The 15370-nt window shown below is 50.5% G+C and overlaps 1 protein-coding gene across 1 annotated transcript; it reads left to right on the forward strand.

Annotated features, from left to right (window-relative positions):
- Nucleotides 1-3801: 3801 nt before the first annotated feature.
- On the forward strand, nucleotides 3802-12222 carry NEIL2 (nei like DNA glycosylase 2). The gene is made up of 4 exons (XM_073335080.1): nucleotides 3802-3939; nucleotides 10093-10439; nucleotides 11205-11401; nucleotides 11906-12222. Exons 1-4 carry the CDS (start codon nucleotides 3802-3804, stop codon nucleotides 12220-12222), a joined length of 999 nt encoding a protein of 332 aa, XP_073191181.1.
- The last annotated feature ends 3148 nt before the right edge of the window (nucleotides 12223-15370 follow it).

Raw genomic sequence — 15370 nt, forward strand, 5'->3', positions numbered from 1 at the left:
TAAGTCACTTGAAGGCACAGTTCCCAATACTCATGATAGGCTGCGTGTGAACCAGAATAGAGGGCCTGGGATGGGAAGTGGACTGGACTAGATGACCTCTCAAGGTCCCTTCCAGTCCTATGATTCTATGGTAAGTGTGTGTGTGGGGGGGGGGACCAATGGACTATGTGGGGGGGGCAGGGGAGGGGGGACAGAATTGAGGGGGAAAAGAGTTTTGGAGAAGTGGGAGAGCTGATGGGATATGAGGATGTATTGATGTGGGTGGGTTGTTCATGGCCAATGAGCGCTGCAGAGGCAGCGCCTACGGGTGAGGGCAGAGCGCGGAGTGACCTGGCTGCACCTCCGCCTAGGAGCTGGAGTGACATGCTGGCTGCTTCCGGGAGCCACCTGAGGTAAGCACCACCCAGAGCCTGCACCCCAAACACTCTCCCACACCCCAACCCCCTGCTCGAGCCCTGAGCCCGCTGCCGCACCCAAACTCCCTCCCAGAGCCCGCACCCCCTCCTGCACTCCAAACCCCTCATCCCCAGTCCCACCCCAGAGGCTGCACCCCCAGCCGGAGTCCTCACCCCCGCACTCCAACCCCCTACCCTAGCCCAAAGCTCCTTCCTTCACCCCAAACGCCTCCTCCCCGGCCCCACCCCAGAGTCCACACCGCAGCTGGAGTCCTCCCCCTTCCTGCTGCACCTTAACCCCCTGCTCCCAGTCTGGAGCCCTCTCCCGCACCCTAAACCCCTCATTTCTGGCCCCACCCACAGCCCGCACCCCCAGCCGGAGCCCAGAGTCCCACTCCCGCACCCCAACCCCCTGACACAGCCCGGTGAAAGTGAGTGAGGGTGCGGGAGAGTAAGCGATGGAGGGAGGGGGATGGAACCAGCCAGAGGTGGGGCCTCGCAGAAGGCGCGGGGCAGGGGTATTGGGTTTTGTGCGATTAGAAAGTTGGCAACCCTACCACTACTCAGCTCCAGCTTTCGGCCTGATGGCCAGGGGCGTGGCCTCAGGGGGAAGAGGAGGAGCAGGAGGCTCCTGCATGTGTCCCATTTTTGCATTTTGAAAAGGTGGGAAAGGCAAAAACCTGCAACAGCAAAGGAGGGAGGAAGTATGGGGGTGGGAGTACACCAGAGCGTGGAGGGGAAGTGGCTAGAGCTAAGTTCAGGGAGGGGCAGGAAGACAGCCCTGTCCTTCCTCTTCACCTGCCCACTGGCTAGCAGAGCTGTGACGGGCAAGTGCCTCTTTAAAGGCAGTAGGAGTGGGTAAGCTTCCTGGCACACTGATTGCTCTGGGAGGCCTTGTTCCTTCTTGTCACACTTGGTAAGGCAACTCCCATCTTTTCATGTATTTATACCTGCTCCTGTATTTTCCACTCCATACATCTGATGAAGTGGGTTCTAGCCCATGAAAGCTTACACCCAGATAAATTTGTTAGCCTCTAAGGTGCCACAAGGACTCCTCAGTGGTTTCTGGACCTCCCCTGGGGCAGTGCCGCTCTGCAGAGCCCCCAACATGGGCCAATGCTTCACAGGCACAATCAAAGCCTAGAGGCAGAGTTGCCGACGCATCTCATGGTTGCTGGCAGGCTTCTTAAAACCCGAGGGATGTGACTGCATGAGACTCTATTCAGGAATTTATTACTCTGTGTTTGCACTTCAGTCTAGTGCCCTTTGGCACTACCCTAAGAAACATCATCACCCTGATCATGATCATAATAATTCTGAAGTGCAAATATCAGGTTTAATTTTTAAATAAACATGTACGTTTCTAGCCCTCACAATTGCACAGAAAAACTTGAAAACAAGAACCTGAGAGGCTCAGAAACCAGAAGACAAAGACCCCAACACTTTTTTCTACCTCTCACGATGTTTCAGCTAATTCCATGATTTTCTGGAGCATCAGGATCTGACTCCCCTCTGCCCCCCTGAAATATGCAGACCAAAAGCAGGGCCCAATTAGTAACTCTGGGCTTGATTGCTCTGGAGAGCTGTAATTAGGTATTTGACTGAGTGGGTCTGAGAAATGATTTACACTTGGGTGCAAAGCTCCCAGAGGGTGGGGTGTGTGAAACTGGCAGGAGGGAGAGATCAGACAGTGGCAGTCCTGGGGTGGGGTCAGGCGTGGGACAGAGCGGAGGCTGGGATTAGAGGTGAGTATCAGTGATGGATTTTCTCACTGGGGACCTGAGGCTCTTCTTGCCTTCACTGCGTGTGACATCACCAAATTGAAGACCATTAAAAAGAAAGAACCTTGGTTTTTAAGACCCCAGGCTGCTTGGCCAGTAATAGATGCAGCCCTGCTGTCAGCTGAGGAAGGCCCAAATGCGGGGTGTGGTTTGTGTGACAAAGACCCAACGGGAGGGACATGCTTGAAACTCCCAGCGTTGTGGGATTTCTTCCTACAGGGATAATAATGCTCTCACCTCAGTGCTGGGGGGCTCTATGTCTGGTGTGAATTGTTCTCAGCAGTGAAAATGAGGAGTACTAGATTTTTGGGGAATGTAGGGAGTTTTGGGGGTGAGATGAGTGCTGCCCCTTGAAACCAGGTCTGTGGGAGGGATGAACGCAATGGTTGAGAATGATATAAAGCAAACAAACCTGTTTTCTGATCTCTCCTCTCATGCGTTGTCTGGCTGTGGTTATAGTATTCCAGGGGTTCTCAAACTGGTGGTCAGAACCCCTCAGGGGGTCGCAAGGTTATTACATGGGGGGTTGCGAGCTGTCCGCCTCCACCCCAAACCCTGCTTTGCCTCCAGCATTTATCGTTGTGTTAAACATATAAAAAGAGTTTTTAATTTAGAAGGGGGGGGGTCGCACGCAGAGGCGTGCTATGTGAAAGGGGTCACCAGCACGAAAGTTTGAGAACCATTGCATTAGTTTGTTCAGAATCACGTGGCACTAACTTTATTTTATAATTTAATCTGGAGGGAGGCCGCATGTCCTCATGCTTAGAGCAGGGAACGGGTGGGTCAAGACTCCTGGGTCCTATTTCTCATTCTGCCAACTCTCACTGATGTCCCAGGATCAAGCCCTCACTGACTCCTTTTAAGTGACAGAAGCAGGGACTATTCACACTGTGCAGTTCTGCAAACAAGGCCGTGGTTTTGCTTCCTTGCTGTCACTGTTCAGATGGGCTGCACAATCCACCCCTCTGACTTATGGACTATCTCATGCCAATGAATTTTAAGGGAGAAATAGAGGATAGTTTTGGAGGGTGGAGCGGATGGCTCTAGGGGGCTGGGAATGATGTATAGGGCACTTCGCTTCTAGTTTCCCGGCTTGAGCTTGCTGACTGGAAGCTGTTACCATCTGCTGGCTGTTTGATGGTCTCAGCACAGTTCCCCCATCACAAAGTATTAAACGGGGGGCATGCCCAATGGCATCCCAAGGTGAGGGAACAGGGAGGCAGGGACATTATAGCAGGGGAACCAGGACTGTATTTTTTTTATAATGACCGTGCGGAGTTGAGGATCAAAGCCTCCTCCATTGAATCTAATGGGAGAGCATAAGCTTAAGCCAGAGTATTGCTGCTTGTCGCCTTGAGAAACACAGGCCAGGCTCAGCCCACTGCAGACTTTCCTGTTGCAGCTGGAGTTTGAGTGGGGAAAGGGAAATGATCTGAGTGTTTCTGTAACCCTTCCCATATGGGCGAGGCGCATGATCACGGAAAATGAGAGGACCAGGGACAATGGCCTGTTTATGTGCAACCGCATTTCCCTAAGCAATCACTGAGTTTATGCATCTCAGCTCTAGGGTGCCCTGCATGAGACCCCCAGCGTGTGCACCTGCAGCTCCCATTGACCAGCCAGAGATGCCAGAAGGCCCGTCTGTGAAGAGGTTCCAGTTGCTGACTGCTCCTTTTGTGGGGCAGGTAGTGGCCAAGGTGGGAGGAAGCAGCAGGCAGAGAAACCTGAAGGATCTGAAAGCAATGAGGCTCCAGGACTCTCAGGTGAGCTATGCTAAAAGGCAGCCTTGTCTGGACATGTCAGTCCTGCCTCACAAACCTCCCTTTCCTTGCCCTTACTGCACGGCTGGTGCTGCAAAGGTGCAGGGTGTTGGCATATGAGCAACATCAGGGTAGCCTCTCATGCTCAGTGTGGAACATGTCCCTAGTTTGCAGCTCTAAACAGGTGCTGTATAGACAGGCTTAGGCACAACCCACATGGCTACAGGACTAATGTGAAGACACCTTCAGCTGTGAACAGTGGCCACTCTATATCGAGAAGGTTGAGCTCAGGGTCAGAATTACAGAAAGGGAGGTACATGGGGGAGCCAGGGTTCGCACAGGGAAAATACCCAGAATGCTTTGCTTTTTTACTGTTCATAACCCAGAATAAATTAACTTCCTAGATGAATTTAAGTCAACAGGGCTTCACTGTCAAGGGCCAAAGCATCATTGAATGCCATGCAGAGGCCCACCAAATAATCACAGACTCATAGACTTTAAGGCCAGAAGGGACCATCATGGTCATCTAGTCTGACCTCCTGCACATCACAGAACCTCACTCACGCACTCCTATAACAGACCCCTAACCTGAGTTACTGAAGTTCTCAAATCTTGATTTAAAGATGTTAAGTTATGGAAAATCCACCATTTACACTAGTTTAAACCTGCAAGTAACCCATGCCCCATGCTGCAGAGGAAGGCAACCCCCTCCCCTTCTGTTTGCCAATCTGACTCAGGGGAAAATTCCTTTCATGAGTCCAAATATGGTGATCAGTTGGACCCTGAGCATTTTGGCAAGACCCAAACACCTGGGAAAGAATTCTCTGTTATAACTCAGAGCCCTCCCCATCTAGTGTCCCATCACTGGCTGTTGGGGATATTTGCTACGAGCAGTCACTGATCGGCTACATGCTGTGGCAGGCAACCTCATCGACTGATGTGTGTTGTGACAACCTGACCCGTGATGGGCACACTCTGAAGTTGTTGGCTCTGTTATACTGTCTCCGTTCTCTCTCCTACCCTCGGTTGCTGAGATGGAAAGTGTCACTCTTTCCTTCTACCTCCCTCTTTGCTGAAAGGGAAAGGGGAGCAGGGGGAATTCTAGTGGTTCACCAGTTGTTTTTTTTTCCCTCCCTTGTACCTTCCCCAAGCCCCAGAGGTGAGGGGTGGAAATGCAACTCCCCCCAGTGAGTGTGCTCAGCTCTGCCTGGTATGTATCCATCAGTAGGCAATTACTCTTGTGATCTGTGCTCCACCCAAACCTGAGGCCAAGCGAGCTGACCTGGACCAGGCCTGCAAGAGCTACATTCAGAGTACGTCTGCATTGCCATAAAACCACCGCCACCCGCCGCAGTGAGACCGGGTTGACCGACGCGGGCTCGCACGTTTGGGCTAAAAGTAGCAGTGTAGATCATGCCGCTCAGACTGCAGCCCAGGCTCTGAAACCTGGCGAAGGGGGTGGGTTTTAGAACCCAGGCTCAGCCCAAGCAGGAACGACTACACTGCTATTGTTAGCCCCATAGCACGAGCCCTGCGAGACCGACTCAGTTGACATGGGCTCCGGCACGGTGCTGCAGGTTTTCCTTTTTGTTGGCAGTGTAGACGTACCCATAGATGACTGTACTTGACAAGCAGCTTGAAAGCTACAAGCTGAGCACTGGTGCATTAAACAGGGATGAGATTTCAGTGCAATATTTAACTCTGGCCACTGTGTTACTCTCAGGGCCAGGCCATGGGCAGCTGGGTGAGCCCTGGTCAGTTGGCAAGTTGCAATCAGGAGACAAGTAGTAGGGTCAGGAGCGAGCCGGGTCAGAATGCCAAGAAGTCAGGGTTGGGCACCCAGCTGTAGACGGCGCGTAGATACTCTAGCAGGGTCAGAGTCCAGCCAGGTCAGGATACCAGGAAGTCGGGGTCAGGCACCAGGTTACAGACTGCGGTCAAATAGCAAAGTTAAAGACAAACCAGGGTCAGAAGGCAGACTCCTGGGTCTTTTGCAGGCAAGTTGGTAGGCAGTGTTATTGTCCAGGCAGCTCGTCATGCTAACTTCCGGGTTTAAATACTGGTATTGGCCAATCAGTGGGCTGTGAGGGGCCACCACTCGGGCTTTGCTGGGTGATACTTCCTGTCAAGCCTAGCTTCACAGTGTTCTCCAGTGGGAGCCCAGCCTGTGGCAACGTTGACACATCAGAGGTCTAGAACCACCCCCATGGCCCCAGGTTCTATCTGGACAGGTTCTTACAGTCCCAGATCTTCCATGGAAGACCCTGAAGCAGGATTAGAAACCAGGCATTCTGGGCAAAATCACTGAAGTCTGCTGCCCATTCCGGCAATCTTCCTGGAACGCTAACAGATATGTACAGGTGCATGAGTCTTCATTGGCTTGGCTGGACATTCCTTCCATCAGCTGCGGGTGGCTCCTTTCCTCAGCTCAGACTAGCAGAACTGACCCAATCTAGCAATTGCTGCAGCCAGTTCAGTGTTAATGAAGTCCCTGAACAACCCCCCACCACCTTTGTATCCTCTTACAAACGATTAAGGAACACACAAACCTTCAGAGATTTCCCTGCTTACATTTATACGCTACTCTAAGTTCAGGACTTGACCTAAAGAAATTGTCACACATTTAAATTCATGCTGCCAGGAATGTAGACCAAAGCCCACAATGAATATTCACATTACTTCCAGCAGGGCTTGGGGATAGGGGATAGGGATTCTATCCCATCCTGGCCAGGTCCCTTAGTAACCAAAAGTAACTTTCACTTGGCAGCTGTTTGATGGTTTAAGCCCGTGAGATTACTTTGGCCTCAGCCCATTTTGCAGTAAATAAGGATAAGGGGAACAGAGAGGAGACCTTTCCTCACAGCCGAGTGGAAGAGGGGAACTGCTGGAGAACCATTAGGTCATCAGAGTCTATGTCATCCATTGTTATGTCAACACAACTTCACAACTCACAGATGCCGACTTTCAGCTTTCCCCAGTGGTGCTCCACCCGCACTCCGCCCCAAACCCCTGCCCCACCCCTTTCCCAAGGCACCCCGCTCGCTCTGCCCCCTCCCCTGAGCACACCCTGCCCTTGCTCCGCCTCTTCCCGGACCCGCTCCTCCTCCTCCTCCCCCCAGCGCCTCCCGCCAGTCATCAAACAGCTGATTCGTGGCGGTAGGGAGGAGCTGAGGGGGAGGAGCTGATTGGCGGGGCCCACTGAACAGCTGATCAGCGGGTGGCTAACGGGTGCTGAGCACCCTCTATTTTTTTCCCATGGCTGCTCCAGTCCTGGAGGCAACGTCACTGCTTCCATTGTGTCTGCATTAGGCTTCCTAGGGTAGCTGTTCCAAGCTGAGGGACCTCTTCAGCTTTTAAAAGAGCTACCTGTCATGTTCTTCTTGCACACAGCAGGCTGCAGGTCTGCTTTTAGTAGGTCAGGCTTCTGTGTCAGATCTAGACTGACTACAGAGCTTACTTCTCAGAGAGATACACACCAGAGGTGCTCACTATAAAAGATCCTTTAATGCTTTCCCAGGTATGGCTCGGGTTAGCATAAACACAAATTGAATCTATTTCCCCATGTTAAGTATCCTCACACCTTCTTGTCAACTGTCTGAAATGGGCCATCTTGATTATCACTACAAAAGTTTTTTTTTCTCCTGCTGATAATAGCTCATCTTAATTAATTAGCCTCTTAGAGTTGGTATGGGTACTTCCACCTTTTCATGTTCTCCGTATGTGTATATATCTTCTTACTATATGTTCCATTATATGCATCCGATGAAGTGGGCTGTAGCCCACGAAAGCTTATGCTCAAATAAATGTTTGAGTCTCTAAGGTGCCACAAGTTCTCCTGTTCATAAATAAGGTATGTTACATACACCACCACCTAGTGACAGGTTTCAGAGTAGCAGCCGTGTTAGTCTGTATTCGCAAAAAGAAAAGGAGGACTTGTGGCACCTTAGAGACTAACCAATTTATTTGAGCATGAGCTTTCGTGAGCTACAGCTCACTTCATCGGATGCATACTGTGGAAAGTGTAGAAGATCTTAGAACAACGCTTCCTCAGCTCTCGTCCCCTAACGCCCCTACTCTACTTGTGCTATATTGATGACATCTTCATCATCTGGACCCATGGAAAAGAAGCCCTTGAGGAATTCCGCCATGATTTCAACAATTTCCATCCCACCATCAACCTCAGCCTGGTCCAGTCCACACAAGAGATCCACTTCCTGGACACTACAGTGCTAATAAACGATGGTCACATAAACACCACCCTATACCGGAAACCTACTGACCGCTATTCCTACCTACATGCCTCCAGCTTTCACCCTGACCACACCACACGATCCATCATCTATAGCCAAGCTCTGCGATACAACCGCATTTGCTCCAACCCCTCAGACAGAGACAAACACCTACAAGATCTCTATCAAGCATTCTTACAACTACAATACCCACCTGCGGAAGTGAAGAAACAGATTGATAGAGCCAGAAGAGTTCCCAGAAGTCACCTACTACAGGACAGGCCTAACAAAGAAAATAACAGAACGCCACTAGCCGTCACCTTCAGCCCCCAACTAAAACTAAAACCCCTCCAACGCATTATTAAGGATCTACAACCTATGCTGAAGGATGACCCAACACTCTCACAAATCCTGGGAGACAGGCCAGTCCTTGCCTACAGACAGCCCCCCAACCTGAAGCAAATACTCACCAGCAACCACATACCACATAACAGAACCACTAACCCAGGAACCTATCCTTGCAACAAAGCCCGTTGCCAACTGTGCCCACATATCTATTCAGGGGACACCATCACAGGGCCTAATAATATCAGCCACACTATCAGAGGCTCGTTCACCTGCACATCCACCAATGTGATATATGCCATCATGTGCCAGCAATGCCCCTCTGCCATGTACATTGGTCAAACTGGACAGTCTCTACGTAAAAGAATAAATGGACACAAATCAGATGTCAAGAATTATAACATTCATAAACCAGTCGGAGAACACTTCAATCTCTCTGGTCACGCGATTACAGACATGAAAGTTGCAATTCTTCAACAAAAAAACTTCAAATCCAGACTCCAGCGAGAAACTGTTGAATTGGAATTCATTTGCAAATTGGATACAATTAACTTAGGCTTGAATAGAGACTGGGAGTGGCTAAGTCATTATGCAAGGTAACCTATTTCCCCTTGTTTTTTCCTAACCTCCCCCCCACCCCCGATGTTCTTGTTAAACCCTGGATTTGTGCTGTAAATGGCCCACCTTGATTATCATTTGATAGCTGCTTTCAACTTTGATAGCTGCTTTCAACTACCTGAAAGGGGGTTCCAAAGAGGATGGCTCTAGACTGTTCTCAATGGTAGCAGATGACAGAACAAGGAGTAATGGTCTCAAGTTGCAGTGGGGGAGGTTTAGATTGGATATTAGGAAAAACTTTTTCACTAAGAGGGTGGTGAAACACTGGAATGCGTTACCTAGGGAGGTGGTAGAATCTCCTTCCTTAGAGGTTTTTAAGGTCAGGCTTGACAAAGCCCTGGCTGGGATGATTTAACTGGGAATTGGTCCTGCTTCGAGCAGGGGGTTGGACTAGACCTTCTGGGGTCCCTTCCAACCCTGATATTCTATGATTCTATGATCATACATATTGTAAGGAGAGTGATCACTTTAGATAAGCTATTGCCAGCAGGAGAGTGGGGTGGGGGGAGGTATTTTTTCATGCTTTGTGTGTATAAAAGATCTTCTACACTTTCCACAGTATGCATCGATGAAGTGAGCTGTAGCTCATGAAAGCTTATGGTCAAATAAATTGGTTAGTCTCTAAGGTGCCACAAGTCCTCCTTTTCTTTTCACCACCTAGTGGCTGATCCGTATAATACAGTTTGGTATTCATTACACTACGTGACGGGTATGCACTGATGCTCATCATGGCCGTATTGACACTTTAGTTAGACTGGCAAAGAGAACAATACTTCATGGGATGTGGGTCCTGCTCTAATGTAGCTAGCTCATATCTCCCAGAGAGTCCTCCAGTTCCCTCATGTTAACTGCACGCCCTTCACTTTGAACCTCGCCTTTAGGCGCTGAGGGTTACTTCCCTTAAATTGTTCATTGTTTGCAAATGAATAAGTCCTCAAATGCTTCCCTTGACTTTTATTTTTAGGCTTCTGGAAAGAATTTATTCCTGGCATTTGGTGCCTCTCTGGAAGCATGGACCGTGGGTGGAAGCCCATCTCCAACCATCCGAGGAAAGGCTGACAACGGGGCATGCTCCCTTTCCCTTGCTCAGGAAGGACAGGAGGAGGATGTCTCTCAGCTAAGCCCCAAAGAACACAGTATGCAGAGGAAGCAGGAAACTGAACGCTCAGTGCCTGATGCCTCAGATGCAGCAGGGGACACTTGGAAATGGCTGCGCTTCCATTTTGGCTTGTTTGGCAGCATCCGGGCTAATGAGTTCTCGAGAGCTAATAAGGCAAACAAAAGAGGGGACTGGAAGGATCCTGTGCCCAGGTATTGACTGAATCCTTTGTCATGGCAAACGCCATTCTCTTTCTTCTCCCCTTGCCCGCCTCCCACCCCCAATGCCCAGTTTCTAAAGAGGCAAAAGAGGCTTCGTTATTGCTTGCTTGTTTAATGTCTCAAAATGACAGTCCTGGGCATTGCATGTGTTGGTTCCTGCAGAAAGTTCCCATGAAACTGGCAGGTTTCTCAAGCTAAGAAACAATAAGACAAGCTATACTTAAATATAAATAGGGATGTAATCTCCCCGGTAACCAACATCAGAAGATCTGCCCCAGGAAATGCTGACTAAATCCACATGACTGCAAATCAGGAAAGACAAGGCTCCTTTTCCCAGTCAACCCACCCCCGGTTCTCCTCCTCTGCAACATTCTAGGTATTTTTCTGGTCACTACAGTATATTGTCCCATCTCGCTCTGAATGCAGTGTTGTGTCTGGAGTTGTAGATATGGGAAAACACAGCAGTGCTTACAAGGGGGTTCAATCCTGCCAAGTGCTGAATGCCCTCAACTCCCATTGACTTCAGAGGCTGGGGTACAAAGGCTGAGCAATTGACCCTGCTAGCAAATATATAGTGCTTTCCCCTTCTCTTCCACCATTTCTCCACCCGATTCCTACTGTTTTCCTTGATCCCCTTCCTCCCATCTCTACACGCCCATTCGGCTAGATTGGAACATGATTGTTCTTGTAATGTTTCTGGATTGACACTGCAAAGCCAGGATTTTCTCACTCTGATTTCCATCCTGTTTATTGTAGGTTGGTTCTGCACTTCAACAGCGGTGGCTTCCTCGTCTTTTACAACTGCCAGATCCACTGGTGCACCTCTCCCGCTGTGGAACCTGCTTCTGACATCCTGTCTCCCGAGTTCCACCGGGGGCAGGCCTTGGCAGCCCTTCGCCAGCCAATGCCCATCTGCTACACCCTTCTGGACCAGAGATATTTCTCCGGTCTGGGTATGTTCCACCAGAGAGGGGAATACCCTCCAGGAATAGTGATATTTTGGCCCAGTTAGAGATGGGTCTCAGATTTATTAGCTGCAAACCCCGCATGTTAAATGTTAGCTTTAGACATGGCTTCTTATTCTTGATATTTTCTGATATCTCAGCTCTTTATGAAAACAAACCTGTTAGGACTTAATTTTCATGAGTGCCAACTTTAATGGGAGCTGTAATTGCTCAGCGCCTCTGGAAATCAGGCTCTTAAATTTCATAATCCTCCAGAGAGGTAGATGAGTATTAGTATTATCCTCTGTACAGACAGAGAATCAGAGGCAAAGCGAGGTTCCCTGACTTCCCCAAAGCCACAGGGGGAGCTGGTATCATAGGCACAAAGAGAGGACAACAGCTTCTTCCTCCTAGACAAGCACTCAGACCACTAAACTGTACCTTCTATTCATGTGATCGGTTCTCACTGTTGCACCTGTGTTTACGAACTTCTCTTCTTGCCCCATGTTCCAGGGAACATCATTAAGAATGAGATCTTGTATTTGGCAAGGATCCACCCATTATCGCAAGGCTCACTCTTGACTCTCTCAGATCTTGAATCCTTGCTGGATCATGCTGTTCAGTTCAGCACAGACTGGTTGCATAAGAAGCTGGCTGGAAAAGGATTACACTACCAGATCTACCTGAAAGAAAAATGTCCTCTTGGGCATGAGGTGATGCAGGGAATTTTTGGGCCCCAAGATGGGTTTAAGAGGCTTAGCTGGTGGTGTGCTCAGTGCCAGCCTCGAGTACCTCCTGAAGGGAATGACCCCAAATCGCTTAAACACTGAGTGAACAAATATGCCAGCCTTAATGTGGATTATGAACACACTCTCCTGTTTTGCAGCACATTGCCTTCTGGTCTTTTTGTGACATGCCGTCTGTTGTACTGAGCAGAAATCACTTATCCCGAAAGGCAAAATGTGGAGAGAAAATAGAGCTTTGTTAAAAAGAGAGGGGATGTTTTTGTGACGCTCCCAAGTCCATATTGCGTTATGAAGAGAAATGAAGCAAACGGTAGTAGGTGTAAATCTCCCCCAGAAGTTAGGAGTTGTAGCCACTGAAATATTTGGCACCTTCAGATTTGCTGATGTAAAAAGTTTAATATGTTCAATTTTTCTTCTGCCAGTGAAGCTGTATAAATAACGTCAGGGTGATTGTCTTGTTTGTTTGACTGTTTTACAAACCTCCGGCCAAACCAATTGGCTGGGAAGATTAAGTCAGGGGCAGGCAAACTTTTTGGCCCGAGGACCGCATTGTGTTTCGCAAATTGTATGGGGGGCCGGTTAGGGGAGGCTGTGCCTCCCCAAACAGCCAGGCATGACCCGGCCCCTGCTTCTCACCCCGATGCCCCCACCCCAGGACTCCTGTCCCATCCAACCCCTCCAGAACCTCCACCCCTGACTGCCCCCCGCCGCCCCATCCAACCCCTTCTCTCATTCCTGACTGCCCCCCCAGGACCCCTGCCCCATCCAAACCCCCCTTCTCCCTGTCCCCTGACTGCCCCTGGAACCTCTGCCCTGACTGCCTCCCCCCATCCTCTGACCGCCCCAACCCCTATTCACACCCCTGCCTCCTGACCACCACCCCTGAATTCCCCTGCCCTCTATCCAAGACCCCCCTACACTCCCTGCCCCCTTACCGCACAGCCTGGAGCACTGGTGGCTGGCGGCGTTAGAGCCGAGCCGCCCAGCTGGAGCCAGCCACGCACCGCACACCACAGAGCACCAGGTCAGGCCGGACCCTGCAGCTGCGCTGCCCCCAGGAGCTCGCAGCCCCGCCGCCCAGAGCATGGTGCTGGCAGCGCAGTGAGTTGAGGCTGCGGGGGAGGGGCCGGGGGCGAGCCTCCTGGGCCAGGAGCTCAGGGGCCAGGCAGGAGGGTGCCGCGGGCCGGATGTGGCCCATGGGCCGTAGTTTGCCCACCTCTGGAGTAAGTAATGGGAAGGGGAACTTTTCTCCCCTAAGCCAGGGATTCACATGCAGCCGGCTTGATGGTGCTTAAGCATTCTTATTGACCCTAACAGCTTGGCATCCGGTGTGAAATAAGGTGCTCTTGGTTCAGTTCCATGTGGACACGTGTTCACATCCCAAAACCACTGGCAGTTTTATTGGCACTCTCAGCCGAGAGCCCACAGATAGAAGTGGTCCTTCCAGCACAGGGCAGAGAGGGGAAAGCTTTTACTACAACTGCCTGTGCCAACTTCTGACACAGGGCTGTGGAGCTCTCGCAATTCAATGAGAAACACTTTCCTTCCAACACCAGCCTGTGCTTTTGGGAGAAAGAAATCACGATCTTGATCAGCTTTAAGATGTTACAATCCCCTCATTTGCATCGCGGCTTAGATCTGACCTACGTATGTGCTCACCAGGTGCTGACGCTGCTGCGTCAATTATTTTTAAGAGGCTGTGTCCATTCCCGAAGACTTTGACTCGGTTTATAAGAAATAATCCCGATTTCCTAACAGGTAGGTAAGACACTCCCTAAACTTGCAAACTGCATCACCTGCTAGCCTGCCTCAGGCAAAAGTTTGAATGAACAGAAGAGGCTACATTCCACCCTGGTGTAACTTGACTTCAATGGGGTAACACCAGGGCTGATCTTGGCCCATGGTCTTTACACTTTGCAACTAGACATTAATAAACTTGGCCTGGGTCAGACTAATAGGGTGGAGAGAGTGTCAGAGTAGTCAAAGGACTCCACTGGGAACAGGCCTCCAGCCATTCCATATTTGCTGACTGGGACTGCTGTGGCAGCACACAGGGAAAAAGGCTCTCTTTCGCTTAAACCCTGATCCAAAGCCCAGTGAATCCAACGGGTTTTGGATCAGGCCTTAGCTAGACCCTAAACATGTACAGCTGTATGAACCAAAAGCAACAACCCAAATTGCACTGGGAAGTGACGGGGAAGCCAATGCGGTCTGTGGAGCACTTAATGGGCCTCCTCCATCTGCCCTACCAAGTAGGCTCATTGAATTCTGCACCTGCTACAGCTTCTGAGTGTTCTTCAGAGATAGCTCCTTGTAGGACATGTTGCAGGAATGCAACCTGGAGGTCAAAATAACCTGAATAGCTGGGGCTTGATCTGCATCTGAGAAGCATGGTCCCAGTGGTCACGCTGTCCCACAGATGGAGAAAAGCACAACAGGCCACTGAAGCCACCCGGGACTCCTGGAACAAAGAAGGCTCCAAAAGTGACACTCTCTTCTATTAATAATTCATATTTAGTACAGAGCAGAAACACTGGTAAGAGGAAATGATACATGAGCAATGCAAATCTTCATAACTTAAAGTATCAGAGGGGTAGCCGTGTTAGTGTGGATCCATAAAAGCTGCTTTTTCATGACTTAAAAGTGCAACTGAACCTGAACCAGCCTGACATTGTGACCAGCAGCCGGTCACTTGTCCCTTTAGGCTTTCGCAGTGAACGCCAAATCAAAAGGGTGTTTGAAATGCCAGGCTTAGAAAGAAGCAATGGAGAAATACCTCTGGGGCGAGGGTGTCAGATGATCTAATCATAGACTATCACGGTTGGCAGGGACATCAGGAAGTCATCTAGTCTAACCTGCTGCTCAAAGCAGGACCAATCCCCAATTTTTGGCCTAGCTCCCTAACTGGCCCCCTCAAGGATTGAACTCACAACCCTGAGTTTAGCAGGCCAATGCTCAAACCCCTGAGCTATCCCTCCGTCCCCCCCCCCCCTTGCTATTGCAGGCAGTTGCATGGGCCCCCACCCATTGCCCTTGCGTGGCCACTAGCCATCCTCCGGGGACAGTGGGGTTGACCCCTGGGGCTGCTGCTCCGAGGAGGGGAAGAGGGCGGCGGGACCGGGACCCGCGCGGGGTCCACGCAGAGCAAGGAGGGGGCTCTCCAGGGCACGCACCCGGCGATGGGTGACACAGCGGCGGTGCCAGGCTCAGGGACCGTCGCAGCTGGCAGCAG

Source organism: Lepidochelys kempii, chromosome 3 (assembly GCF_965140285.1).
Source record: "Lepidochelys kempii isolate rLepKem1 chromosome 3, rLepKem1.hap1, whole genome shotgun sequence".
NCBI lineage: Eukaryota > Metazoa > Chordata > Testudines > Cheloniidae > Lepidochelys > Lepidochelys kempii.